This window comes from Oncorhynchus kisutch, linkage group LG1 (genome assembly GCF_002021735.2).
Source record: "Oncorhynchus kisutch isolate 150728-3 linkage group LG1, Okis_V2, whole genome shotgun sequence".
NCBI lineage: Eukaryota > Metazoa > Chordata > Actinopteri > Salmoniformes > Salmonidae > Oncorhynchus > Oncorhynchus kisutch.
The window spans coordinates 22,240,039-22,261,516 of record NC_034174.2 but is presented as its reverse complement, the minus strand read 5'-3'; the positions used below and the strand labels follow the sequence as shown (position 1 = coordinate 22,261,516).

The window sequence follows — 21,478 nt, the reverse complement described above, 5'->3', positions numbered from 1 at the left end:
AGTCTTTGAAAATTGGTTGAGGTTATTCCTTTGTGTAATGAAGAAGTAGGGCCATCTTGAATTTGTGTCATTTGAAGTGTACTTTTTGAGAAGGCGCATGACTAGAAAAGTAGAGTGAGTTTGTTGTCTTCCTGTATTGAACACAGATTGTCCCGTCTACAATTTGATTGATTATTACAGAAAGTGTCTCCTTCCTGAGCGGTATGATGGCTGCGTGGTCCCATGGTGTTTATACTTGCATACTATTGTTTGTACAGATGAACGTGGTACCTTCAGGAGTTTGGAAATTGCTCCCAAGGATGAAACAGACTACAAACGTTCAAAAATACCTAAAGTTGTTTTACAAAAGTAGTTTGAAATGTTTTGGCAAAGTTTACAGGTAACTTTTGAGAGATTTGTTAATAACGTTGCGTGAATTGGAAGCTGTTTTTTTCTGGATCAAACGCGCCAAATAAATTGACATTTTGGATATATATCGACGGAATTAATCTAACAAAAGGACCATTTGTGATGTTTATGGGACATATTGGAGTGCCAACAAAAGAAGCTCATCAAAGGTAAGGCATGATTTATATTTTATTTCTGCGTTTTGTGTGGTGCCTGCAGGGTTGAAATATGCTACTCTCTTTTTGTTTACTGTTGTGCTATCATCAGATAATAGCATCTTATGCTTTCGCCAAAAAGCCTTTTTGAAATCTGACATGTTGGCTGGATTCACAACGAGTGTAGCTTTAATTTGGTATCTTACATGTGTGATTTAATGAAAGTTAGATTTTTATAGTATTTTATTTGAATTTGGCGCTCTGCATTTTCCCTGGCAATTGTCAAGTGGGACGCGACTGTCTCACCTATCCCAGAGAAGGTTAACACGAGAGGCATTTAAGCATTTAAACTTATACAAACATTTGCCTTTGGAACTTGTGAACTTTCAAGGTCCTTAATAACAAACGTGCATGCCATCTATAAATACGAATAAAATGGTTAAATTATGAACCTGATTGGTTTAGCCACAGAAAAAGACAGGAACCTTCCCGTTAGCCATGATTGACTGATATAATAATGGATGGGCTGGACATGCCGAGAGATAAGTTCAGATTGATCTGCCATGTAGCATGCTTCTGTCTATAACATGAGCTGCTCAGTATGTGTAGATAATCCTTGCTACCACGGCTTTTTAAAAAGATATTATGAAGAACTGCAAAATTGTTGCTACTGCTCTCAATATTGCTGCCCTGAATTTAACATGCATATCGACAAAGATTCGAGGGGAATAGTTGTCATGGACTACTTTCGGGTGGATGATCATGCCATGTTGACTCTCTCGGACTCTGAAAATGAATCAGACAATGAGGAAATCCTTAATTTAGGTAAAAACATTTTAATTGAACCAGACATTGTAGAGTCTTCTGATGAAAGGGATGGGGAAGAAACGGCGATCAACGGTACTGTTGTCACAGAAGAAGTTGACCAAGTTTGAAATCAGTATTATGCCCGGTGGAAGAAGAGTATGATTGCAAATGAGGAGGGAGTTGAAAAGAGAACACAGAAGGCTGTTGTATAAAACACCTGTCTCCGGATTACATCTTCAAACTAAGGGCAACCATTGCATCCATGACAGAGGGGGAGAAGCGTTCATCCATGTATATGGGCAAAAGTCTAGCTACATTTTCAGATATTATACTTTTCTAATATTATATTATACGTTTGTCGTAAAGTCATTTTCATTACAAATTAAAGTGTAATGTTAGCTAGCTAGCAGACGTTAGCTGGCTGGCTCACCAGCTAATGTTACGTATATAATCTTTGTAGTAATGTTATTATTATCTCAGAAAGCCATTTACATTACTAGCTATAGCATATAGCTAGCTAGCTAACATTGAACCTAGTTGGTTAGCTTTAGCTACCTGCAGATTCATGCATGGTACATGGTAGTACTGTATGGGTTGGGATTATGGTTCATTGTTTAGACAAAAGACTAAACAAAAGACTCCACTATGCAAGTAACCATTTCACTGTACCATTTACACCTTCTACATCCTGTGCATGTGACAAACAAACGTTGATTTGATTTAATATATTATGTGTAATGTGAAGAACAACATGACCTACACCAAAATCAGATTAGGATATGGGCCAAGGACTAGATCAAATGTATTTTACTACTACTTTCACCACTTTTAGTATTGGAAGCTTTGGTAGTTTACTACACTACATTACTCACTCTGTTTAGTACAAGGCCTCACATGTGAATCCTTAAAGAGATTGTGTGGGGCTAAGGCTTAAGCATGTGTGAACGATGCTGAATGGGTGTAGACAAAGAAGAGCTCTCCAGTAGGTGTACCAAAAACATTCATGAGGCATTTTATCAAAAGTGGGGTTACAAATTTATCAACTTTCAAAGCAGAATTAACTTCTTATGGCTGGGGGGCAGTATTGAGTAGCTTGGATGAATATGTTGCCCAAACTAAACAGCCTGCTCCTCAGTCTCAGTTGCTAATATATGCATATTATTATTAGTATTGGATAGAAAACACTCTAAAGTTTCCAAAACTGTCAAAATATAGTCAGTGAGTATAACAGAACTGATATTGCAGGCAAAACCCTGAGGAAAATCAAACCAGGAAGTGGCTTCTTTTTTGAAAACTCCATATTCCATAGCCTGCCTTTGCTCCATTTAAAGGGATATCAACCAGATTCCTTTTCCTATCGCTTCCTCAAGGTGTCAACAGTCTTCAGACATAGTTTCAGGCTTTTATTTAGAAAAATTAGCGAGAAAGATAACATCGCGTCATTGTATGGCCGGGTGCCAGTTGCGTTTTGACTACGCAACAGAGTTTGGGCAGCCATTGCCTTTCCCTCTCCTACTGAAAAAGAGAGCTGCGGTTGATATATTATCGATTATATATTTTAAAAACAAACTGAGGATTGATTATGAAAAACGTTTGACATGTTTCTGTGGACATTACAGATACTATTTGGAATTTGTCTGCATTGTCGTGACCGCTCTTTCCTGTGGATTTCTGACCATAACGCGCCAAACAAATGGAGGTATTTTGGATATAAAAATAATCTTTATGGAACAAAAGGAACATTTATTGTGTAACTGGGAGTCTCGTGAATGAACACATCCGAAGATCATCAAAGGTAAATGATTCATTTGATTGCTTTTCTGATTTTTGTGACCAAGCTACTTGATGCTAGGTGTTCATAATGTTTTGTCGAGCGATCAATAAATTTACACAAACGCTTGGATTGCTTTCGCTGTAAAGTATATTTTCAAAATCTGACACGACAGGTGGATTAACAAAAGGCTAAGCTGTGTTTTGCTATATTGCACTTGTGATTTCATGAATATAAATATTTTTAGTAATATTATTTGAATGTGGCAATTCAGTGGTTGTTGATGAAAATTATCCCGTTAACGGGATGGCAGCCATAAGAAGTTAACTTCCCATTGTTTCTCAACTGCAGTTTATCACATACCATTTTCTATCTCTGAGTCTCTACTTTAACAAAATGTTGCCAAATATCACCGAATCAAAGTGGTGGGTCACATGTAACAGGATCTAACACCAGGCTCTAACACCAGGGTCTAACACCAGGCTCCACTCAGGCTGTAATACCAAGCTCCCCTCAGGCTGTAATACAAGGCTCCTCTCAGGCTTTAATAACGAGCCCCTGTCAGGCTCTAACACCAAGCTCCTGTCAGGCTTTAACACCAAGCTCCAACATCAGGCTCCACTCAGGCTCAGGCTTGTTTACAGTTGCCAGTCCAGTTCACTAGGCCTTAACAAGCACCCAATGACCTGACTGACTTATTGATCCCTCCCGTGCCAAGAGGTGTAGGAGCATGTGTACTAACATCCACCAGCTCGCAAAGAGACCTGACACCACTGGGCTGGCCTGACCAGGTTACACCTTCACTCCCACCTCCACCAGACGGCAGGCTCTGGAAAAGAGACTGATACTGTAGGAGGACTGACAAGCAGGACCTCATCTGGAAATAAATGGACCAGCAGGAACTGCCAGATGGATGAGTCAGGCCAAAGAGAGAGGACTGCCAAGAGCAGGGAGGTCCATGGACTTGGAGTTCGCTGCAAATCTCTTGTATGGAAAATTGTGTGTTTTAAGTGTATGTAATAAAAATCAATCAGACACTCAGGCCTGTAGAATAATAGTGAAGACATCACAACTATGACATAACACAGTTGGAATCATGTAGTAACCAAAAAAGTGTTAAACAAAACAATATGTTTTATATTTTAGAATCTTCATAGTAGCCACCTTTTGCCTTGATGACAGCTATGCACAATCTTGGCATTCTCTCAACCAGCTTAATAAGGTACAGTCGTCACCTGGAATGCTTTTCCAACAGTCTTGAAAGAGTTCATACATATGTTGAGCACTTCCTTCACTCATCCCAACTCATCCCAAACCATCTCAATTGGGTTGAGGTCGGGTGATTGTGGAGGCCAGGTCATCTGATGCACAACTCCATCACTCTCCTTCTTGGTCAAATAACCCTTACATAGCCTGGAGGTGTGTTTTTGGTCATTGTCCTATTGAAAAACAAATGATAGTAACACTAAGCACAAACCAGATTGAATGGCGTATCGCTGTAGAATGCTGTGGTAGCCATGCTGGTTAAGTGTGCCTTAAATTCTAAATAAATCACAGACAGTGTCACCAGCAAAGCACCCCACACCATCACACCTCCTCCTCCATGCTTCACGGTGGGAACCACGCATGAGGAGATCATCCGTTCACCTACTCTGCGTCTCACAAAGACACAGCGGTTGGAACCAAAAATCTCAAATTTGGACTCATCAGACCAAATGACAGATTTCCACTGGTCTAATGTCCATTGTTCATGTTTCTTGTCCCAAGCAAGTCTCTTCTTATTATTGGTGTCCTTTAGTTGTGGTTTCTTTGCAACGAGAAACCACTGATTCACACAATCTCCTCTGAACAGTTGATATTGAGATGTGTCTGTTACATGAACTCAGTGAAGCATTTATTTGGGCTGCGATGGTAGGCCGTCATTGTAAATAAGAATTTGTTCTTAACTGACTTGCCTAGTTAAATAAAGGTACAATTAAATTACATTTAAAAAAGGTGCATTTAATTGCCGATTTCTGTGGCTGGTAACTCTAATGAACTGATCCTGTGCAGTCTTCCTTTCCTGTGGTGGTCCTCATGAGAGCCAGTTTCATCATAGCGCTTGGTGGTTTTTGCGACTGCACTTGAAGAAACTTTAAAAGTTGAGTGACCTTGATGTCTTAAAGTAATGATGGACTGTTGTTTCTCTTTGCTTATTTGAGCTGTTCTTGCCATAATATGTACTTGGTCTTTTACCAAATCGGGCTATCTTCTGTATACCACACCTGCCTTGTAACAACACAACTGATTGGCTCAAACGCATTAAGAAGGAAAGAAATTCCACAAATTAACTTTTAACAAGGCACAACTTTTAATTGAAATGCATTCCAGGTGACTTCTACTCATGAAGCTGGTTGAGAGAAAGCCAAGAGTGTGCAAAGCTGTCATCAAGGGAAAGGGTGGTACTTTGAAGAATTTCAAATATAAAATATAAAATATATTTTGATTTGTTTAACACTTTCTTGGTTACTACATGATTCTATATGTGTCATTTCATAGTTTTGATGTCTTCACTATTATGTTGCAATGAAAAAAATAATAAAAAATCTGTAAAGCCCTGGAATGAGCAGGTGTGTCCAAACTTTTGACTGGTACTGTATATATATGTGTTTATATATATGGGGAGGGTCATGTTTCATACACACGCACAGGCAAAGATTTTTAGCTGGCAGGTAGGCAGACATTGGAATAAGTTTCTAAGTGACAAAGTGGGGGCTTTGCATAGGCACGTTTATTCTGAGACTGGAAAAAAATGCCAGGAATGTAAAATAACATTATTTCCAAAATAAAAGAGTGAAACAGTATGCTGTAGATCCCTTTTGTTCGAGGTTCTGATTCTGTTCCTCTAAAAATGTAGTTATTTTCCAGTTTTCGTTTCTGTTTCCTGGTTTCAACCCCTGGTTTGTTATGTCTGTCTGGCCTATGCTATGTCTCCCATTCTTTGGCGGTGCATTTTTGTATGTAAAGCAAATATCTGTGATATTTGAAATAAATATTTAATCTAATCTAAGGAAATATCTAATGTTGTGAGCATGTCTGAAGTGTGTACAGTAAGAGGCAGATGTATGCTAAATGTAAGGCTGTCAAAGGAGAGGAGGCAGCGTGCAGCTACAGAGTTCATGGGGCACATGTTCCAGTCTGATGGGGGTTAACAGCCAGCTGTAGACAAAGAAAGGGTTGCCCCTGCTGTCATGTGATTCCTAAACACAACACCAACACCAACACCCAGAACATTGCCTGTTCATTAGCAGTTAAAGACACACTCCTCTCCAAACCATCTCTCTCTCTGCTGAAAAACCTCCTTCAAGCCTAATTGACAGCTTGAATGGCTGCAGAAATCTGTGCCTTGTCAAGACAATCTTTCTTTCTTTCATTTCACACTTTTATCATAACTCAGAAAGGACAGTCTAGCATAAACAAGACAGTGTTGCTAAAGCATACAAAAGGCTGTACTCAGAATCTGAGGCTTCACTCAGTCTCACTGTGTCAGTGTGGCAGAATTACGACAGCCATCCTGCACAGACAGATGGACGGACAGATAGACACCCAGACAAACAGATAGACAGACACACAACAGATGTGTGGAGCGACCGTAACACGCACTGTAACTCACATGGTAGGAGGCCCTCTCCTCTCTGTCCAGGGGTCTGGTGACAAACATCTTGCCGTGCACAGGGTCGATGTTGTACACGTCAATGGGAGGCTGGTCCGCCCCTGCTCCAGTGATGCTGTAGCGTATCCCTTTCTCCAGATCCTGGTCCGAGCGGATCTGGCAGAGGGAGATATAAACACGATGACATATTGTATGAGACTCAAAGCATGGCTCAGAAGTGGTAGAGGGAAATAGTGATGTGCGGGTTGACTCATAACCCACAGTCCCGGCAGTTATATCGGCAGGGAGGTCATGAAATATTGTGTGGATGAAGGGCAGGTGGATGGCAGGCGGGCTGAATAAAGAGAAAACAATGCATAAAAAATCTATAAATGTATCATTCTTGTGTAATTCATATCTATAGGCTACATTGAGGTTTTTCTTTCATTATTTTTATCTGGCATTAGGCAATAGGTACAAAAAGCTTTAGGGCAAGTGTCAAACTACTTTCACGGATGTCCGAGTGTCTGCGGGTTTTTCGCTCTATCCTTGTACTTGATTGATGAATTAAGGCCACTAATTAGTAAGGAACTTCCCCCACCTGGTTGTCTAGGTTTTAATTGAAAGGGAAAACCAAAAACATGCAGACACACGGCCCTCCGTGGAATGGGTTTGAACCACCTGCTTTAGTGCATGACTGTAGCCTAGACACGCCAAATGCACGCCAATCTCCAAATGCTTTAGGGAACTTCAGTGGAAAAAGTTAACTTCAATCCACTGAGTTAAAAAGGACAATGTCAGAGTCAGGGGAGTCATGCAGTCAAAAGTTTGGACACACCTACTCAGTTTTTGTTGTTGTAATTTTTACTATTTTCTACATTGTAGAATAATAGTGAAGACATCAAAACTATGAAATAACACATATGGAATCATGTAGCAACCAAATCTAAATATATTTTATATTTGAAATTCTTCAAAGTACCACCCTTTGCCTTGGTGACAGCTTTGCACACTCTTGGCATTCTCTCAACCAGCTTCATGAGTAGAAGTCACCTGGAATTCATTTAAATTAAAACGTGTGCCTTGTTAAAGGTTAATTTGTGGAATTTCTTTCCTTCTTAATGCGTTTGAGCCAATCAGTTGTGTTGTTACAAGGCAGGTGTGGTGTACAGAAGATAGCCCGATTTGGTAAAAGACCAAGTACATATTATGGCAAGAACAGCTCAAATAAGCAAAGAGAAACAACAGTCCATCATTACTTTAAGACAATTCAATCAACTTTTAAAGTTTCTTCAAGTGCAGTCGCAAAAACCACCAAGCGCTATGATGAAACTGGTTCTTATGAGGAACACCACAGGAAAGGAAGACTGCACAGGATAAGTTAATTAAAGTTACCAGCCACAGAAATCGGCAATTAGCCCTATTTTGTAAAAGACCAAAAAGTCAATATTATGCAAGAACAGCTCAAATAAGCAAAGAGTAATAACAGTCCATCATTACTTTAAGACATGAAGGTGAGTCAAAGGGGAACATTTCAAGAATTTTGAAAGCTTCTGTCATGACGTTGGCCTGTTGGGGGAGGTTTATTAACCCCATAAATACCTTTCCCCTTTTCCCTCTCTACTTCATAGAGTTGACTCTTGTAAAGCCTTTGTAGCATAGAGAGTCTGGTAACATCGAAAGGTGGGAAACGGAACCATATTTTGGTAATCCAACCAGTTGAAAATATGCGTTGGTACTTAATGAATATGATCTCAGATCAGTTGTTGTCTGAGACATTACTACTAATGACAGGATGACAAACTGTATCTTGGAAAGTCGACACATTCTAGTTATCAGATTCACATGGAATTGTTGTGCAATTTAAATGTTTAAATATGAAACTATTTGTGAAAAGATTAAATGTAATTTTAGCTACTTAAATGAGAGAACGGTTTGTCGTAGAGCAACTCTGCTCACTCAGAGGCTCCACCCAAGTGAACAGACTTTGGTTGTAAACTATGAAACATGCCATTCTTTCACCACTATATAAACCCGTTGACGAAAATTCAACTTTCTGTTCCAAGGACGTGAGGACGACGGTCTTACGTTAAAAGGGCTCAGATAATAAATACAGAATTAGCATCCATGTGTTCAATGTGACGATCGACACTCCGAAAGGATGAATTTCAACTATATCAGCCAGAATATAGCACGAGCTTAAAAGTATGGCAACTTGGTATGAACTTTGAACTCTTATTCACAAAAGAAGTGATACCTCTGCTTTAGCAACAGCAGCTGTAAACGTGGGCTAGGAGAGGACGGACAGAGTATCCATTCTACCACCCTCCAGTTCACCACTAGACATTCTTCAGAGGACAAGAGATCCATGCTAGACAACCCTGCCGTCTATCTACGACCAATCTACCGAAGCGCAGCTCAGAGTAAATATTTATTGCATTTTCCTTTCTCAAATGGGCGGTTATTTAGAATGCATAAGATACTGTATTTACGATAGCATAGGTGCCTACGTCAATTTGAGGACTGAGCTCAAAGGAAGGGTTACTAAATGAGTGCATGCTAAAGTGGTGAGCTTGTACAGAGAAATGTGCCTGCTTGTGTTAATGGGTTTTAACAGTGGAGTTTTAGCAGCAGTTGAGATGGTATATTAAAGATTAGGAAAACCATTTCATCTACTTTTAAGTGGTGAAAAGTGTAGAACATTTTCTCTAAATGTTCTAATGTTTCAGTGTTTTTTCATCTAGAGAATCTTTTTTGTTTTCTCAAAGGGGATTGGACCATCTCCACGGTTATAAGTCGGGAGGACTAATCACACACTCAAATGAAAAAAAAAGAAATCCCCTCTCTCCCTCCTATGCAATTTTCCTGGTCTGTGGGGCTGGAGATCATGCGTGAAAATGAAATTACTTCATCCGTCGACCGGCAACTGGATTTTGCATAAAACAATTCTGTTTGAACATGATACCCTTCTCTTAATTTCATACACATCCCTCCCTCCCACACTAACTCACTACCTGCCAGAGCAATCTCTTTTCCATGAGCTTCCACGGTCGTCTTTCCCATTTGCTCAATAATTTCAAACAGGAGACATAATGGCTAATTAAGAAGTGTTGTGTGCAATACTTCATCTTTCTGAGATCAGGTGTGGGTAGGAGGTCATTGTATCGAAGCCGTATAAATTAAAACACTCAGGCAGTTCTGATCAGTGTGACTGACTGACCGTAATCACTGTTCTGTGATGATTACTCTCTCTATCTAATCAGACTTATTCCCCTCCACCCACAGACCCACATCTTTATTCACACTGACTGGGTATGTGGCTACGCAACCCTAGAATTTCAATCTCAAACTCTGAATTTGTTTCAGAGTGAGGCTATGTAGGAGAACAGACAGTTCGCACATACTGCTTCCTTGAAATAATATCACCTCCATCAAGAGGCTCTATTTATCCTTCCCTATCCATACAAGTCAAATACCTGTATAACACACATTCTAGTTGCAGAAAAGTACAGAATTCTTTAACAGAGTGGGCATGGCTACATATTTCCCCCTGTGTACACATGAGGCAGCTCTGTAGGTACCCATGTCTGTGTGTACTGAAGTGTTTGACAGGTAAGGGTTTCGCTCTGTGGGCTCTAACTCTTGGATCAAAAGGACTATTTCAGTTAAATAATTCAGAAGGCCGCCATGTGAAAAATACACAAATAAAATGTCCACCTACCATAGATCCACATCCACAGATTCCACACCTAGGCGTGCAGTGCGCTCTCTTCATGGGAACATCAAAGTTACACTATGTGCCAATGAAATGTTGGTTTAATAGCACCAAGAGGATGGAAACTTTCACATGTAACGTGGCCTTTGCTTCTAGCTGCTTACAATTTCACTTTAAGGCCACCTGAGACTAGATGTCACGTGTCTCTTAACGAACACTTCATATCGATAAATTGAATAAATGAAGAGGCACAGAGTCCTGGGACTCCCCTGAGTGATGACTGCTCAGTTGAGTTGTTTGAATGGAGTGCTAATGATGAAATGTGGCTTTTCTATCCTTACCTCTTTCCCTCTGTCTCTCTTGCTCTCTTTCTCTCTCCCTCGGTTTATTCTTGTTAGGCATCCTAATAGGAGTAAAAATAGATGGGATAGACTAGAGGATGTAAAAGGACAGGTTGGTTCTATGTCTGCCAGAACAGACCCGACATCTGATAAGTGACCCATTTGTAGTTCTTTCAGAGGGATTTGTGAAACCTGTGGAGATATGAGGAATCAGATGAGAAATTAGTGTTCAGTTTAACTCTCCAGGGAGGGAGAGAGTGACAGAGGCACTAAAACACAGACAGAATCTAAATGAATACATTTCCATTTATTTAGCTCTGCAGTGTCTCTAATTAGTTCACTATTGGGAACTTTGTTTCAGTCTGTCCAATGCTCCATTTAATTGGTTCAACTGTTTCTGACTGTCCCTGTTTACACTGATAGGGACTAGTTAGATGTTCAGTTGATGTTAGTCATCTTATTTATTTCTATTTCAACATGGGATTTTTTTCCACCTCAAATTATTTCACAAGAAACCATAAATAAATCAATGAACAAAGATGGACAATATAAGCGGCTGTGAATATAGATTCAGTAATGGATGTACTTTCAAGATGGACTGCAGGAGATTTTTCCTCACAAAGGGCAGCAATGGTTTTAGGACATATCAGAAACGTACAGTAGGCAAATCAGTGGATTAACTTCTCTGAAGACATGGTTGAGAGTAGTAAAGAAATGTCATTTAGACAGAGAGGTCAAACTGTTGAGTTGGCCGGCATACGACCCCAGACTCATCCCTGCAACTCAGGATAACAGATTTAAACAATGGACACAGAGAGGCTCACATTATGTTGTATAATTAAAAGGAATGGATATATGAAGAGTTTCCAGGACCCCCTGTAAAACATGGCTTGGATAAACAAGATTTATAGGGGTACCTGCAGGTTTAAAACTGCTTTTTGTAAAAGTGGTTAACGTGCAAACACCTCTGAAATTGATACAAGTATTCACTAACGCATAGTGAAAAACAAAAAAACATATATATATACAGTGGGGAGAACAAATATTTGATACACTGCCGATTTTGCAGTTTTTCCTACTTACAAAGCATGTAGAGGTCTGTAATTGTTATCATAGGTACACTTCAACTATGAGAGATGGAATCTAAAACAAAAATCCAGAAAATCACATTGCATGATTTTTAAGTAATTCATTTGCATTTTATTGCATGACATAAGTATTTGATACATCAGAAAACAGAACTTAATATTTGGTACAGAAATCTTTGTTTGCAATTACAGAGATCATACGTTTCCTGTAGTTCTTGACCAGGTTTGCACACACTGCAGCAGGGACTTTGGCCCACACCTCCATACAGACCTCCTTCAGGTTTCGGGGCTGTCGCTGGGCAATACGGACTTTCAGCTCCCTCCTAAGATTTTCTATTGGGTTCAGGTCTGGAGACTGGCTAGGCCACTCCAGGACCTTGAGATGCTTCTTACGGAGCCACTCCTTAGTTGCCCTGGCTGTGTGTTTCGGGTCGTTGTCATGCTGGAAGACGCAGCCACGACCCATCTTCAATGCGCTTACTGAGGGACGGAGGTTGTTGGCCAAGATCTCGCGATACATGGCCCCATCCATCCTCCCCTCAATACGGTGCAGTTGTCCAGTCCCCTTTGCAGAAAAGCATCCCCAAAGAATGATGTTTCCACCTCCATGCTTCACGGTTGGGAGGGTGTTCTTGGGGTTGTACTCAGCCTTTTTCTTCCTCCAAACACGGCGAGTGGAGTTTAGACCAAAACGCTCTATTTTTGTCTCATCAGACAACATGACCTTCTCCCATTCCTCCTCTGGATCATTCAGATGGTCATTGGCAAACTTCAGACGGGCCTGGACATGCGCTGGCTTGAGCAGGGGGACCTTGCGTGCGCTGCAGGATTTTAATCCATGACGGCGTAGTGTGTTAGTAATGGTTTTCTTTGAGACTGTGGTCCCAGCTCTCTTCAGGTCATTGACCAGGTCCTGCCGTGTAGTTCTGGGCTGATCCCTCACCTTCCTCATAATCATTGATGCCCCACGAGCTGAGATCTTGCATGGAGCCCCAGACCGAGGGTGATTGACCGTCATCTTGACCTTCTTCCATTTTCTAATAATTGCGCCAACAGTTGTTGCATTCTCACCAAGCTGCTTGCCTATTGTCCTGTAGCCCATCCCAGCCTTGTGCAGGTCTACAATTTTATCCCTGATGTCCTTACACAGCTCTGTGGTCTTGGCCATTGTGGAGAGGTTGGAGTCTGTTTGATTGAGTGTGTGGATAGGTGTCTTTTATACAGGTAACGAGTTCAAACAGGTGCAGTTAATACAGGTAATGAGTGGAGAACAGGATGGCTTCTTAAAGAAAAACTAACAGGTCTGTGAGAGCCGGAAATCTTACTGGTTGGTAGGTGATCAAATACTTATGTCATGCAATATAATGCAAATGAATTACTTAAAAATCATACAATGTGATTTCCTGGATTTTTGTTTTAGATTCCATCTCTCACAGTTGAAGTGTACCTATGATAACAATTACAGACCTCTACATGCTTTGTAAGTACAGTGCCTTGCGAAAGTATTCGGCCCCCTTGAACTTTGCGACCTTTTGCCACATTTCAGGCTTCAAACATAAAGATATAAAACTGTATTTTTTTGTGAAGAATCAACAACAAGTGGGACACAATCATGAAGTGGAACGACATTTATTGGATATTTCAAACTTTTTTAACAAATCAAAAACTGAGAAATTGGGCGTGCAAAATTATTCAGCCCCTTTATTTTCAGTGCAGCAAACTCTCTCCAGAAGTTCAGTGAGGATCTCTGAATGATCCAATGTTGACCTAAATGACTAATGATGATAAATACAATCCACCTGTGTGTAATCAAGTCTCCGTATGAATGCACCTGCACTGTGATAGTCTCAGAGGCCCGTTAAAAGCGCAGAGAGCATCATGAAGAACAAGGAACACACCAGGCAGGTCTGAGATACTGTTGTGAAGAAGTCTGAAGCCGGATTTGGATACAAAAATATTTCCCAAGCTTTAAACATCCCAAGGAGCACTGTGCAAGCGATAATATTGAAATGGAAGGAGTATCAGACCACTGCAAATCTACCAAGACCTGGCCGTCCCTCTAAACTTTCAGCTCATACAAGGAGAAGACTGATCAGAGATGCAGCCAAGAGGCCCATGATCACTCTGGATGAACTGCAGAGATCTACAGCTGAGGTGGGAGACTCTGTCCATAAGAAAACAATCAGTCGTATATTGCACAAATCTGGCCTTTATGGAAAAGTGGCAAGAAGAAAGCCATTTCTTAAAGATATCCATAAAAAGTGTCGTTTAAAGTTTGCCACAAGCCACCTGGGAGACACACCAAACATGTGGAAGAAGGTGCTCTGGTCAGATGAAACTAAAATTGAACTTTTTGGCAACAATGCAAAACGTTATGTTTGGCGTAAAAGCAACACAGCTCATCACCCTGAACACACCATCCCCACTGTCAAACATGGTGGTGGCAGCATCATTGTTTGGGCTTGCTTTTCTTCAGCAGTGACAGGGAAGATGGTTAAAATTGATGGGAAGATGGATGGAGCCAAATACAGGACCATTCTGGAAGAAAACCTGATTGGGTCTGCAAAAGACCTGAGACTGGGACGGAGATTTGTCTTCCAACAAGACAATGATCCAAAACATAAAGCAAAATCTACAATGGAATGGTTCAAAAATAAACATATCCAGGTGTTAGAACGGCCAAGTCAAAGTCCAGACCTGAATCCAATCGAGAATCTGTGGAAAGAACTGAAAACTGCTGTTCACAAATGCTCTCCATCCAACCTCACTGAGCTCGAGCTGTTTTGCAAGGAGGAATGGGAAAAAATTTCAGTCTCTCGATGTGCAAAACTGATAGAGACATACCCCAAGGGACTTATAGCTGTAATCGCTGCAAAAGGTGGCGCTACAAAGTATTAACCTAAGGGGGCTGAATAATTTTGCACGCCCAATTTTTCAGTTTTTGATTTGTTAAAAAAGTTTGAAATATCCAATAAATGTCGTTCCACTTCATGATTGTGTCCCACTTGTTGTTGATTCTTCACAAAAAAATACAGTTTTATATCTTTATGTTTGAAGCCTGAAATGTGGCAAAAGGTCGCAAAGTTCAAGGGGGCTGAATACTTTCGCAAGGCACTGTATATATACACACACTGCTGTTCAAAAGTGTGGGTCACTTAGAAATTTCCTTGTTTTTGAAAGAAAAGCATTTTTTTTTGTCCATTCAAATAACATCAATTGATCAGAAATACAGTGTAGACATTGTTAATATTGTAAATGACTATTGTAGCTGGAAACGGCAGATTTTTTTATGGAATATCTACATAGGCATAAAGAGGCCCATTATCAGCAACTATCACTTCTGTGTTCCAATGGTACGTTGTGTTAGCTCATCTGTAACGAGTTCGCTGAGAGTTGGGAAGCAAGTACAGGGAGCGAGTGTTTTAATAAATAAACAAAACAATAAACACGAAACACAAACAACGCACCGACATGAAACAGAGTCAATAACACTTGAGGAAAGAACCAAGGGGAGTGACAGATATAGGGAAGATAATCAAGGAGGTGATGGAGTCCAGGTGAGTGTGATGAGGCGCAGGTGCGCGAGACGATGGTGACAGGTGTGCGGGATAATCAGCAGCCTGATGACCTAGAGGCCAGAGAGGGAGTATACGTGACATAATCTAAGTTTATCATTTTAAAAAGCTAATTGATCATTAGAAAACCATTTTGCAATTATATTAGCACAGCTGAAAACTGTTGTTCTAATTAAAGAAGCAATACAACTGGCCTTCTTTCGACTAGTTGAGTATCTGGAGCATCAGCATTTGTGGGTTCGATTGCAGGCTCAAAATGGCTAGAAACAAAGTACTTTCTTCTGAGCTTGTAATCGAACCCACAAATGCTGATGCTACAGATAATCAACTAGTCTATTGAAGCGTTTTCTAATGATCAATTATCTTTTTTAAATGATTAACTTGGATAAGCTAACACAACGTGTCATTGGAACACAGGAATGATGGTTGCTGATAATAATGCCTATGTAGATATTTCATAAAAAATCAGCAGTTTCCAGCTATCAAATCAAATCAAATTTATTTGTCACATACACATGGTTAGCAGATGTTAATGCGAGTGTAACGAAATGCTTGTAGGAACGCGAAGCAACATTAACAATGTCTACACTGTATTTCTGATCAATTTGATGTTATTTTAAATGGACAAAAAAATAGTTTTTCTTTAAAAAACAAGGACATTTCTAAGTGACCCCAAACTTTTGAATGGTAGTGTATATACATGGGTATCCAATCCTCAAAGAAATACTCTACAAACTATATTAAACAGAAATGGGAAGATGAACCTAACATAGAAATAACTGATGAAACATGGTACAATAGTAAAAAAAATACATAAAAAAATGGACTGCATGAGTAGGAGTTTTTCCTATTGTCGCTTTGTTTCCAGGAATCCATTATGTGCTATAGTGAGCTGCAGGCACCTAAGGGATCATTGTGTTACAGTGTCCTACAGGCTAACGTCATACAATAATGGGAATCTGAGGTTCACACACATTGATAGCCTTTTTTTATGTCTCACACATTTACAGTAAATGGTTGAAGGCCAGGCTGTATTCCTTCATTCTATGACATGTCCTTCCTTTAGTTTATTACTTTTTATGGGCTCCATCACCTAGTCTCTTCCCAGTGCAGTTCTCAGACACCAGACCTGGGTGAGAGAGTCAAGTGGTATACAAGGCAGATACAGACTATTTCAATATGACTAATCACTTCAACTAGCTAAGTGCATAGATACGATTATCTACAGTGTAAATAGAGGAGATAGTTGTAACCATTACTGGCTAATGTTTTCATTCAAATAGTCACTACTTTATACAACTCTACTTTTGAAAAGACTACTCTGGGGTAGCACCTCAACAGTAGGGTTAAATAGTCAGAGGAAGAGGAAACAGTGGTGTTATTATGTCCACAATGGCTCAACAGCCCTGAGATGTTGGTGGCAGAGCTTTGCATTGTATAGTAAGAGGAAGTGATGACATACAGATCAATTGGGCCCTGCCAGCCACCCAGGAGACAGGAGATGACTAAGCCTTCTGGGAAACTCTCTTTCACGCTGCAGCCATCACAACTGTCACCCCTAATTAAGAGCTCTCTGCAAATCTCTGCATGACTTTAATGGGAATGATATGTGACACCACCATTTCTTCTTACTGTCTGACTGGAGAACTAACTATCTCTCCCTCTTTCCCCTCATTCTCTCTCCTCACCTCTGAGTCTCTGAGTGTCTCCCTCATTCTCTCCGTCTCTTAGACACACACACGCATGCACACACAAACCAATGCAGAGTACTTAAATAGGAACAGAGTGAGTCAACAGTCAGAATAGAGTAAAGAATGAGAGGCTTTCCTTTAGGGGGCGCTGCATATACTAATACAGGGCATTGACCAGGATGGATGGTGTCTCATAGTGGTGTCTAGAGTCTTGGCAACAAGAGACTAGATGATTGAAGTGTTATTCAAAGACATGATAGTTCACAATAAAAATGAAATCCCAGAGAAGCACAGGAATCCCTGAATCATCTGTTTTGTGCAAAGCCCTTTCATTTTGATGATGCATCCTTTTTCATTCAGTATCTTTGGTCCTTTTGTTCAACATCAGGGAAATGGCAAAAGTCTATGCTTTATTTTGACTTCTCCTTAAATTTCTGTTTTGTGTTGCTTTGATCTTTCCTGCTCTATGCTTGTCTTTCTTCAAAGAGCTGACAGAACAGATATCCCCTGGTTTTAATGATAGATAAATTCAGATGCTAGCGTAGGGCATTTATTACAAACACAGAAACAGAGAGAGGGGAGGGAGAGGGTGAGGGAGGGAGAGAGACACTGAACAGACTGAAATAAAAACACAATTAGGGGTATTCTAAGCTTAAGTTGTGCCAGCCTTCCAATTCTCTCTGCTCATACAAAATAAAATAGCAACCTTACGTGCAAAAAAATCAGTTTAGTGAAACAGGAAAATTAATTGTGGAGATCTTTTGAAAATAGTTACGGTGGAGGTCTGTCTCAATAAGAAGCTGCAGAGAGCTCAGGTTTAATATTTCTCAATTGAGTGCCACTGACAGCCAATCACACACAGTTATCCCAACAACCACCCAAGCCACTGCCTGTTCACCCCGCTATCATCCAGAAGGCGAGGTCAGTACAGGTGCATCAAAGCTGGGACCGAGAGACTGAAAAACAGCTTCTATCTCAAGGCCATCAGACTGTTAAACAGCCACCACTAACATTGAGTGGCTGCTGCCAACACACTGACTCCACTCCAGCCACTTTAATAATGGGAATTGATGGGAAATGATGTAAAATATATCACTAGCCACTTTAAACAATGCTACCTAATATAATGTTTACATACCCTACATTGTTCATCTCATATGTATACGTATATACTGTACTCTATATCATCTACGGCATCTTTATGTAATACATGTATCACTAGCCACTTTAACTATGCCACTTTGTTTACATACTCATCTCATATGTATATACTGTACTCAATACCATCTACTGTATCTTGCCTATGCCGCTCTGTACCATCACTCATTCATATATCTTTATGTACATATTCTTTATCCCCTTACACTTGTGTCTATAAGGTAGTAGTTTTGGAATTGTTAGCTAGATTACTTGTTGGTTATTACTGCATGGTCAGAACTAGAAGCACAAGCATTTCGCTACACTCACATTAACATCTGCTAACCATGTATATGTGACAAATAAAATTTGATTTGATTTGATTTGATCCCGTAAAGAACAGCTGCGTCTGCGCGGCTCTGCACACAGGGTCCTCCATTATGGATCCGAAGCTGAAGAGGAAATGAACAAAATACAGTGCCGGGGTACAGAAATATGGATTTTGGTTTTTGCTCTCACTCTTTGTCACTCACTCTTCTCTCTCTCTCTCTGTCCCTTGCTCACTCTTTCACGCTCTCTCCACCTCTCTGCCCCTTACTCCCCCCCCCTCAACATGTACCACAGATATCAATATAAATTAGCAGTAGCAGCCACTAGGTATTCCTGGGCTGCTATTGACATTCAGACACTCCACAAATGATGCCCCATTGAGCTAAATCCTCTCAGCCCATGCAGCAACGTGGCCTAATCCTTTACTGCAATAATTGGCCAAATGTCCATGACTTTATCTCAGTAAAAAGTTGAAGGATATGTGAAAGACATGTGAGGACAAGATGCACAGGCCTTCAATACCGGGATGTTTTCTTTATGTGATCAATTTCTTTCCCCGAAGTAACTGGGAGAGAAAACAACTTCAGAGAAAATAAAGAAACATCTGCTGGGGCACATCTCCGACCTCTTATCACATAAACAGGCTGCATTTTACTGCAGTTTTACAGCTCCAGGAGCATATTCACAATACAAATAACCTTCACATTAAAGATGCCTTCAGGGAGACTTCATGTCTTCGCCGAGAGGCTCTGAGCCTGAGAGTTACCTTGTTGCAATCGGTGTGCAACAGAAACAGTAGGAAGGTCTTCACATATGTATTTCTCAGCTGGGCTTTCTCTGAAATATTCCACAAATTGGTGGTTTGACCATGGTAATGCTCACACACTGAAGCACACACACACTCTTTTTAAATAAATAAATAAATAATTTAGGAGATAAGTTGACTGAGAACACATTCTAATTTACAGCAACTACCTGGAGAATAGTTACAGGGTAGAAGAATGAGCCAATTGGAAACTAGGGATGATCAGGTGGCCATGGGGTCAGATTGGGAATTAAGCCAGGGCACCAGGGTTAACACCCCTACTCTTACAATAAGTGCCATGGGATCTTTATTGACCACAGATAGTCAGGACACCCATTTAACATCCCATCTGAAAGACAATACCCTACACAGGGCAATGCCCTGGGATTATTTTTTAGACTAGAGAAAGGAGTGGTTCCTACTGGCCATCCAACACCACTTCCAGAAGCATCCAGTCTCCCATCCAGGGACTGACCAGGACCAAACCTGCTTAGATTCAGAGGCAAGCTAGGAGTGGGGTGTAGGGTGGTATGCTGCTGGCAACACACACACACACACTCTTCCTGTTGAACACGGAACAAGGGAAGCTTGGTTTGTTGTTTTGGAAAGTTGAAAGTCTCTGAAAAAGTGTTGGTTACTAGCTAGCTACCTTCTGAGTTTGGATCCCACAATGTGGTTGGCATCAGTTGCTGGGACCGCTGCTATCTGTCCATGGATCCTACTGACCAAGGGTCTAATGAGCTGCTTGGCATAGCAGCTAGCCTAGCTGCCACTGTTAGCTGCCTATCAAGCTAGAAGGCCTTGAACACAGCCTGTGATGCGTTTAGCCCTTGTGGCTGGGACTGCGGATTGTCCCGTGCTTGTGGCTGTCTAGATCCCTGCTGTTTGTTGCTGTTTCCCTGGGACCTGCCCTGTCTGGAACTGTGAGGAGTAACAGTGTAGCCTATGCTGCTACCATGACAAAGACCAAAACCGATGGGAGTAACGTTGAGGACAGTGGTGTCTCTCTATCACAGCTGAAGGATCTTTTAAACAAACAAAAATAGTTGTAGAAGCAGTTGTTACAACGATTAATGAATGTGAATCCATGATAATAAAGATGGAGAAATCAAATTTATCTCCAGGGAGAAATCAAGGTGGAACAACATTTTTGTGAACGGAATTGCAGAATCTCCACATGAGACCTGGACGGAGTCTGAGGACAAAGTGATGGAAATGATCTTGGAGAAACAGAAGATGGACCACAGGAAGATTGAGATGGAGTGCACCCACAGCACTGGAAAACCAACCACCGGCCCAGGTGACAGGCCCAGGCCTGTAGTGTTCAAGTTCTTGAGGTTCAAGGACTAGGTTGCTGTTCTGGAAAGAGCCAACAACTTTAGAAAAATGTACATCTTCCTCAATGAGGACTAACCTGAAGCTGTGTGCAAAAAGAGAAAATGACATATCCCGACCATGAAAGCTGCCAGAACACATGGGGACATTGCTTACATCAGCTGACAGGCTCATTGTTCACTCTCCCAAAGCCTGGAAGGGATGAGAGAGCCTATGGGTTCGTAGCTTCAACCCCGCAGCACACATACTTATACACACCAACTGATTAATGGACTGCTGAATGTTTGTTTTTCTCTCTTGCTTTGTTTGTTCTTTTCCATATATAGAAATAAGGATAATGAATCCAATAACTTTCTAACATCAGATAACATTAAAATATTTGGCATTTCTGAGACTCACTTAGAGAATTCCTTTGATGATACAGCAGTAGCAATACAAGGATATAACATCTATAGAAGAGACAGGAATGCTTATGGGGGAGGTGTTGCTGTACAGTACCTTGCAAAAGTATTTATCCCCCTTGGCGCTTTTCCTATTTTGTTGCATTACAACCTGTAATTTGAATAGATTTTTATTTGAATTTCATGTAATGGACATACACAAAATAGTCCAAATTGGTGAAGTGAAATGAAAAAAATTACTTGTTTCAAAAAAACAAAAAACGGAAAAGTGGTGCGTGCATATGTATTCACCCCCCTTTGCTATGAAGC

The 21,478-nt window shown here is 40.6% G+C and overlaps 1 protein-coding gene across 2 annotated transcripts in view; it reads right to left on the bottom strand.

Moving 5' to 3' along the window:
* LOC109908223 (cadherin-4) overlaps positions 1-21,478 on the bottom strand; it is a 327,390-nt gene that overhangs the window by 55,120 nt on the left and 250,792 nt on the right. For both annotated transcript variants that reach the window (XM_031801612.1, XM_031801646.1), the window contains exon 6: positions 6,773-6,928. In XM_031801612.1, coding sequence (XP_031657472.1) covers positions 6,773-6,928 — 156 coding nt within the window. The remainder of the gene's footprint in view (positions 1-6,772; positions 6,929-21,478) is intronic.